Source organism: Dermacentor andersoni, chromosome 6 (assembly GCF_023375885.2).
Source record: "Dermacentor andersoni chromosome 6, qqDerAnde1_hic_scaffold, whole genome shotgun sequence".
Lineage (NCBI taxonomy): Eukaryota > Metazoa > Arthropoda > Arachnida > Ixodida > Ixodidae > Dermacentor > Dermacentor andersoni.
In genome coordinates this window covers 23,605,058-23,613,678 of record NC_092819.1, presented here as the reverse complement: position 1 = coordinate 23,613,678, position 8,621 = coordinate 23,605,058, and the positions used below count along the sequence as shown (strand labels likewise).

General features: G+C 51.4%; 2 protein-coding genes across 2 annotated transcripts; both read left to right on the top strand.

The window, feature by feature from the left end:
• The first annotated feature begins 694 nt into the window (after positions 1-694).
• LOC126521187 (cyclin-dependent kinase 1-like) lies at positions 695-3,407 on the top strand. Its single transcript, XM_050169800.3, has one exon. The coding sequence runs from the start codon at positions 1,645-1,647 to the stop codon at positions 2,968-2,970; it is 1,326 nt and encodes a 441-aa protein (XP_050025757.2). The 5' UTR covers positions 695-1,644; the 3' UTR covers positions 2,971-3,407.
• A 1,958-nt stretch (positions 3,408-5,365) lies between these two features.
• LOC126521569 (kelch-like protein 10) lies at positions 5,366-7,797 on the top strand. The gene has a single exon (XM_050170265.3). It carries the CDS (start codon positions 5,869-5,871, stop codon positions 7,561-7,563), a length of 1,695 nt encoding a protein of 564 aa, XP_050026222.1. The 5' UTR covers positions 5,366-5,868; the 3' UTR covers positions 7,564-7,797.
• The last annotated feature ends 824 nt before the right edge of the window (positions 7,798-8,621 follow it).

Sequence of the window (8,621 nt, the reverse complement as noted above, 5' to 3'; positions counted from 1 at the left end):
AAATGGTTGCCTGTGATAGGTGAATATCTTTACAGACATATATATAGCTATTAGAATTCGGTAAAGAGACGTTTCGCTCCAATATGAATGCGATGCCAACAGTTACGAGGGTGAGTGAGCTAGGAACGACCGAGTGTGCTCTCGTACACTTTTGATGTCTGTGATGTGCCGTGCTTCGTAACGAAGGTTTCGCGTCCGGTTAGGCGCATTTTATTAACAGGAGGAGAGTCGGGGCTCGCACGTACGCGTAATCGCAGTGGTGACGATAAACCGGGAACATCTCTCGCGGAAACATACTATTTTCCTACGCTGTGGCGAGTAGAGGAATTAAGAAGGTGGTGGTTCAATGCAAATTTTTGTTCTGAACAAGCAAAGCACAACGAAATATCCTTAAGCGGTTGCAGTTCTGATAAAGCGCAAAAAAAAAAAAAAAAAAATGTCGATTGCACTTTGGACGCAAAACTTTAATTATTTCTATTCTTATCCGAATGAATAATTCGGTGGCAGATAAGCTGATATAACTGCGTAGTTTAGTGGGCAGCTCTGTCTGTCCTCGCTGTATATACATATCCGGGGACTGTGAGTCTCCTGCACGTTGGGAAATACGGGTCGTTTCGAGAACCAGCGAAAACAACGTTAAACATTTTTACTGGCACTAACTGGCACTTACTGGCACTCTGCATTTACTCAGCAGGTCGTCCATGGCGGCGCGGTCACGTCTTCAAAGATGGCAGCGCCCATGCAGCGGCGCTGTAAACGGCGATCAATAGCGATGTTGCGAGGACGATGTCTGATGCTTGCTGAGGGAGGAGTGGCCATTACACACCATCTTGTTTGATTTATTATGATCGGTTTCTTTCATATTTTTGTTGACATCAAAAAAATATCTAAATACTGCTCGTTTCTCGGCCTATCCTCACATCGGGTTTGTCTCATTGTTGAAATAATCATTATCATCATCATCGCCATAGAGTCGGTGGCAACATTCGAGAAAGGCGTATATTGTTTCTAATATTTGTAATGGTGGTTAGGTAAATAAATGGTCGCCGGAAAACGATACAGAATGTTCACGCGTCAATATTTAACTATACATTGAAGGACGTACACATTCTGCAGGATTGGTGTGGCAAATACCCAATGGCTAATACCAAAGAAAGATCAAATCGAATAAGCCGTTGAATATAATGCGCGACTACAGTAAGAAGTTGGTATGCTTTAGATATATCTGTGAGGGCCTGCATTATGTGTTCAGGTTTTATGTAGGCGTTTTTTTTTTATTACTCAGAAGAGAGGTGCGCTCTCTGGCGCTACTTTGCCGGTCAGCATACAGGACTATTATAAGCCTGTTTGCTGGAGCTGTATATACACACACGGCAAGATTCCGACCCTGCAGAAGCTTTCGCTTTAAGCATTGTCATTTTGGCAGCAGTCATAGAAGCCTACACAAATGCCGGTCGGCTGCGTATGCATGCTGTTTCTCAGTATAGAGCGAAGAACGAGGATATAGTTGGTGCGTCCTGTAACCTATCATGCCATTGAGCTTGTCATGACTACGCGTGTGTTGCTCATAATTTCATTTGTGTGTATGTTTTCATTCCATACTTCGCGCAGTTATGAGATCATACGACCTCTTCATACGTGGCGATGCGCCTCCGCGCTCATTCACCCATCATCATTATTTTCTTCTTGCTGTCATATGTCAGCGCTGCATGTTTGAAGGCCATACTAATTCAGTCTGTGAGGAACGACATTGAATTTCACGTATACGTTTATTACCGACACACGGAAGGGAAAGGAAAAGGGAAGGAACGGAATAGCGTGCGGCCACATCAGCTCGTTATTTTTTCAGCAGCTAGCATGCTTACCTATGCGTGGCGCTGGCGCGCCTTTCGCGAGCAGCGTATGCGCGCGGTCGGGCAGTCTCGAGCTGCTACCCGCCTTGTTCAAACGATCCCCGGGGACCGTTTACCGCGGATACTGCAGCTGCCTCGACCACGAACCTTCGTGCCGCTGCAGTCCTCGCGGAGACGCATCGAGGCCGGCCTGGACAGCATGGACAACTACGTCATGATAGAGAAGATCGGGGAAGGCACGTACGGCGTCGTGTACAAGGCGAGGTGCAAGCGGAACAACAAGACCGTGGCGATGAAGAAGGTCCGCGTCGAGGGCGCAGACGAAGGAGTGCCGTCGACGACCATACGAGAGGTGACCCTCCTCAAGGAGCTGACGCACGAGAACATAGTGCGCCTCGTAGACGTCGTCATGCCGGGATCCAACAGCGCCATGTACTTGGTGTTTGAGTATATGGCCACGGACCTCAGGAGGCGCCTGGACTCGCTGCCCAAGGACAAGAAGCTGGATGTCGCCGTGGTCAAAAAGTACGTTCGCCAGATCCTTGACGCCATCGTCTTCTGCCACCAGCGGCGAGTACTGCACCGTGACCTGAAGCCCGCCAACCTGCTTATCGACCGGGAGGACACGATCAAGGTGGCCGACTTCGGCTTGTGCCGCGCGCTCACGCTACCCGTGCGCCCGTACACGCACGAGGTGGTCACCCTGTGGTACCGAGCCCCCGAGGTCATCATGGGCACCCGCCGCTATTCGACGCCCGTCGATGTTTGGAGCATCGGATGCATCTTCTTCGAACTGGCCACGGGCAAGGTTCTGTTCCGCGGGGACTCGGAGATCGACCAGCTGTTCCGCATATTCCGCGTCCTGGGCACGCCGACGGACGAGACGTGGCCCGACGTGGCGCAACTGCCGAACTACAAGCCGAACTTTCCCTTTTGGAAAGAGAGCATCCTGTCCGAGCTGCTCCCGGAGATGGACGGCGATGCGGTCGATGTGCTTAAGAAGATGCTCCTCTACGTTCCCGGCAAGAGGATATCGGCCCGAGACGCCCTGGCACACCCCTACTTCGCCGGCTCGAGTGCTTCCAAGCAGGCCGACGCCGAACTCAAAGTGGATTGAGGCAGAGTGCGCCTTCCGACTCCGCAGGCACCGCAGAACCCGGAGATCTTCCACCGCAGAACACGGATGGTGAAATGCGAAGAGCACGGCTTCGGGAAACGGCAGCGTAGGGTTTTCAGTTGTAAATAAAGAGAGTTCAAACGCATGTTTAATGTATGTGATATTTCATGAGGGCTGGCTACGGGAATTTATTTTAGTTTGACCTCTCTGCATTTCATATCATTAAACGTTTCTTTCTCTATCTCTCTCTCTCGATTAGGAAAAGCAATACGAGGACTGCCGCGAATAAATATCGCGAAAAAGGTGCAACATCTACTGCTCAAGCAGAATCTCGCTTTATGCTAGTTAGATGTTCATGTCGAAGGAAAGCAAGCGGCGCAGAAAAAAAAAAAAAAAGAAGACATGTGCAGAGTAACGGGACCTAGGCGAACTATCAACTTTTGTATCTGCAACTTTTGTATCGTCTTTGTGTGTGTGTCTGTGGGCAAGTGCCCAGTGGCGTAGTAACGGGGGGGGGGAGGGCGTGGGCCCCGGGTGCAAGGGGCCAGTGGGGAGGGGGGGGGGGGGGGTGTCATATACGTCTGAAGACAGCCGGAAATTGTCGATATCCTCACCTTCCTCAACTACATGCGGGGGGGGGGGGTGGTGCGGAGGGGTGGATGACACTAGACCTATGGGCCCCGGGTGCCAGACAACCTAGCTACGCGCCACTCTTCAACGAACCTGTTACTCACTCTCTGTACCTGTCCTCGCCGTTTTGAGCCGCTTGTCTTCTTTAACGTACTGATCTTGGACAGCAAACGCAGCACAAATTAGACGACAGGGCGTAACAATGATATATATATATATTACATTTGTTGCAAAGGCGAGCAATGCATGTATCATAAGTAAGACGCCGTATTTGTTTCACGTTAATAAACTTTTCAGCAACGTAGCTTATTTGTTTGTACTGGCTCTCCTTATTTGCATGGACATAAGAGTAGACAATCTAAAGGAAACAAGCGTGATATTAAATAATGTTCCAAGCTTGCAAGGGAATTCAACTGCCTATTTGACACAATGTATTGGCGGATGCTGAACTAGCCACGACTAGACACCGAGAGTCATATTTCGAATGAATCTGACCAAATCATATACATCAATGAAATGAATAACCAGTTCTTGAGCGTTTACTTATTTTTGTACTATTGGCTCAGGCGAATTTCGGCGTCCTGCTCCTTTCTCTCCGCGCTTCGTCTACCGAGCTCGGGCAAAGAGTGTAATTCAAGAGAATTTGCTGGTGGGAACGCATGCCGGTGTCTGAGCTAATGCGAGGAAGGCCCAGCTCCGGCAGCGTTGCGGTTTGAACTGTTCCATTTATTTTTTATATCGCCCTGCGCACGCTGCGCGGCCGGGAGCTAACTTCCTCCTCCTCGGCGGGCGCTGCACGCGCATCGAATCGGGGTCTGCGGCCCGGGCCTGAGGCAAGGGGCGCTACACCGGCAACCATCATCACGACAGTGCGCACCAACGTGCGCCAACAACCTTTTCGACAGAATACCTATCTTCTCGAAGCCCTTCATTTAGGCATCGGACAGCTTGGCCTACATACTCACTCTTGCACGATATTGACATGTACTGCTAGCGACGCCTTCACCACACGGCACGAACTGTTCTTACGCTTAGTGGTGCACGCTTTCCTAGAACCTGAGCTAGCGATGGCCTGACGGCGTATTCTCGAAAGTTTGTCAGGTGCAGAAAACGCGACATTGACACTAGCTCGTTTGCCGATCCGCTTTACGTTGCAGCTTATCCGATGCCAAGTTTACGGGATAATTGCAACTGATATCTTGCCCTTGTGCTGAACCGCTGGAGCCTGCGCCACCGCGACCAACTTTCATATTTGACATCAGCTTGCTTTTCTTTCTTTCTTCTTTTGCGGGAAAAATTTCGGAAGGGCGTTGTTAGTGAGCACCCTGGTACTCATTGTTACGAGCGTGGTTGCGTAATCGCATAGCAATAAATAGACCTACCAGTGAAATGCTCGAAGCGCAAGAAATATTTAAACGGGGTGACAAGTGCGTCAATGTAGATTTGTTGTCGTTCTCAAGTAAGGACTGCAAACGTGATTAGTGACAAATGCGGTGGAGATACCCTTCTGCAGAGTGCATTTTTGTGCTGTCGCTCTGGTAGCATTTTATGTTTTTTATCCTTCGATGATTTTAAGCGTATATTCATGCCTGCTCTCAGGAAAATAAGGCTTGAGTTGTTAGTTCAGCGCTGTGAAAGTTCATTCCTTAATTTCCGTCATGATGGCGTACTGCACGTGACTTTTGCTGATGATTAAACTACACGGGACATTCTTCATGAGGAAGAATAGATATTGTGACTGTGGCCTCAAATCATGCATGGCACATATGCCCACTAGGGGAGCTCGCCGCACTGGAGGCGATGAAAAGTACACACAACAATAAAAAATAGAAAGAAATATAAAAGAAAGAGAAATAATTTTTTAGTTGTGCGGTTTTCTCGTCGCCACTGCTGGACATTGCGCACCTTTTGCTTCGCCTCAGTGTCGCGGCTTCTTAGCCGATCGGCCGTAATGGGTAAGCGCCTTTGAGAAGCAAGCAAGCTACCGTTCGCGCGCTCACTGCCCTGAGCCCTACCGCGGCTCTCGCATGCAGCGGTCACCTCGAGACTCCGAAAACCACGACTAAATTTCCGTCTACGCCGCCGCCGCGATTAAATTCTCGCGTCGCAAACCTCAGCGACCGACGCGAGACCTTGCCTACCGCATTGGCTTCGCCGCTGTCCCTTTTCGAGCCCGTCGCAATCTGCCGGTAAGCAGACCAGGTGCAAGAGCAGACGTATTCCGGCTACTTCCGAAGAGAGGTGCGGCCGGATGCGATTCGCCGAGTCATGAGCGATGTTGTCCTCACCTCGCTGGCCACCCTGCGGACCTCCGATGGCGGACGCGTCGCGGTCTTCAAGGACACGCTCAGTGCCTGCAGCGAGTACTTCGAGTCGCTCTTCAACGGGCCGCTCTCCAAGGCGAGCCAAGGCGACTTCCTCATCCCCGGGGTGACGAAGGAAGAACTGCAGGCCATCGTTGCGTACGCCAGCACGGGAGACGTGGCGATCACGGCCGACAACGTCGCACAACTGACCGTCGCGGCGGATCAGTTGCTCGTCGATGGGCTGCTCAGCGAGTGCTGCGCGTTCATGTCGCGCAACGTGGACCTGGACAACTGCGTCAGGGTGTTGGAGATGGCGCGCTTCTTTCACCTCGAACCGCTGCGCAAGCTGGCGCTCCGCTTCCTGCTCGACAACTTCGAGCGGGTGTACTCGGAAAATTGCGACTTCCGCAGTCTGAGCCTGCAGAACTTGGTCGACCTGCTCGCGTCGGACGAACTAAAGGTACGCCGCGAGGAGACCGTTTGGGAAGCGACCGTGTTTTGGATAAAGTCTGATCCCAAGGAACGCTACGCGTGTCTGGACAAGCTGCTGCCGCACATCCGTTTCTGCCTCATGAAGGACAGCTACCTGAGAAAGGTGGTCATGCGCAATCCTTTCATCTCGAAGAACACGTTCTGCAAGACGATCGTCAAGCGGTGCTATACAATTCAGCAGTCGGGACGCGACGCGTGCCTCTTAAATCCTACCCACAGCATGTTCGTGCAGCGGGTGCCTGCCGAGATCATGTTCGTGTACGGCGGCATACACCGCGGCTACAAGAGCAACACCTGGGAGGTGTACGACTACAAGACCAACGAGTGGAACACCGTGCAGACTGACTTCAGGCAGGACCTGGTCTTCGGCCTGCAGTGCGTCTCGGTGGGTCACAGAATCTACATCATGGGCGCTGACATCGCGAGGCTGTGCCCGTTTTGTTACTGCTTCGACGCAGCCGCCGTGAAGTGGTCGGCCATAACGCCGATGAGGCAACTGCGGGCCTTCTTCGGGATAGCCGTCCTCGACGACTGCGTGTACTGCATCGGCGGTTCGCCCAACGGCATCGTCACGCTGGACACCGCCGAGGAGTACGACACCGCCACGGACACTTGGCGTACCGCAGGCCGCATGAACCATCCTCGGCTCGGCGCCGGGGCTGCCTCTTGCGCGGGCCGCGTCTACATCGTTGGCGGCATGTCTACGGAGAAGCTTCTTCGTTCTGCCGAAGCGTACGATCCCGAGACTGACAGGTGGACGATCATAGCGCCGATGAAGACCGAGCGGCTTTTCCACGGTCTTGTATCCTACAGGAACAAAATCTACGTCATTGGCGGACTCTCGAGAAAGTCGAGCGTGTGTGAGGTCTACGACCCCAAACGTGGCAAGTGGTCCAAAGGCTCCAAGACCAAGACCTTCACGGACAAGGTCGTCGCCGTAGTTTTGGACGACAAAATCTACGCGATCGGCGAGGCCAACCAGAAGGACTACAAGCGCTGTCTCGAGTACTTCTCGGGTGATGACCGGAAATGGCACTCCATTCCGGGCTACGCGCCGCCGCGCTGGTTCTACACAGCCTGCGTGATCAGGAACCTGCCCAACGCTATGGACTACATCAACAGGCCCAAGGAAATGGACTACAAGTGTGCTTGCGCTGTGCTGTAAGGGTTTCCCGAAACGAAACTTGAAGCTGTCCAGATTTTTTTTTTGTCGATACCAGATTTCTTTTTGTTGTGAAGTAGCGGAAGAGAAGGACAGACATTTTACTACTCGATATCCTTGTGCTTATTTCAAGAGCTTTCATAATTGTGAGAACGGAGACCGGAACGGTTCTCGCCGGTTTCAACACATAATCGACAGTGTAAATATTGTGCGGAACAGACACACTGGAAACCTTGACTGCTCAATTTTGTTCTTCATTGATGTCTGGGGTGCAGTCTGCTTCGTTTGAGACCAGCTACTTCGCGTGTCGACTGCGTGTCTTGTGATGCCAAGACCGCATTAAAGATTTTCACACTCAAAAGAAAGAAACTGTTATTATTTTTTGACTCTGGACATTGCAGAGCTTGTGGGATGCACGCAGCTGAGGGGCCACAAAATTAAATTTCATTTGGTTATTGGGCTTTGCGATCTGGTACGCAGTGAACTTGCGGGTACTGCTCTAAACCCTGTACCTTGCACGATGGCTCCATGCGCGTGCCTTACTTTTTCGAGAGCAGATACAGACCATCTGCTTGATTTTGTTATCCGAGGTTTCGCATCTGACCGCCACGGGCTCAACTAGACCTTCGTCAAAGGCGTCTTCGTTAATCTCGACCCCGAGTTCAATGCATTGTAAACCACCGAAACTAAGATCCTGTGGCACAAAGTTTGTTGCACAGAAAACGTTCTGGGGCCGTGGCATTGTTCTGGCCGGTGGCGTTGCATTGAGATGCTAGTGTACCTACCTATTTTGCGTACGTCCAGCGCATGCGCGGGCGCGCGCGACAGACGTTCTGTTCTCTGGCAAGTAGCAACGCGCGCTCATTCTCGGAGGTCTTTATTTTGGGTCATTGATCCCATCCGAAATGCGTCACAGGACGGTGCAGATCACGTTGCAATTTTTGCACGACGTCGAACTGGACTCGATGCTTTAAAAACGCTACTGCATTGAAACAATAAATTATAAATACATAAAGACATCTTGCGTTACCGCTCTTGTCATCATCATCGCTTACTTCCCT

Excerpts from the sequence above, each read along its gene's own strand:
- LOC126521187 (XM_050169800.3), top strand. The coding sequence starts at position 1,645 with ATGCGCCTCCGCGCTCATTCACCCATCATCATTATTTTCTTCTTGCTG.
- LOC126521569 (XM_050170265.3), top strand. The coding sequence starts at position 5,869 with ATGAGCGATGTTGTCCTCACCTCGCTGGCCACCCTGCGGACCTCCGAT.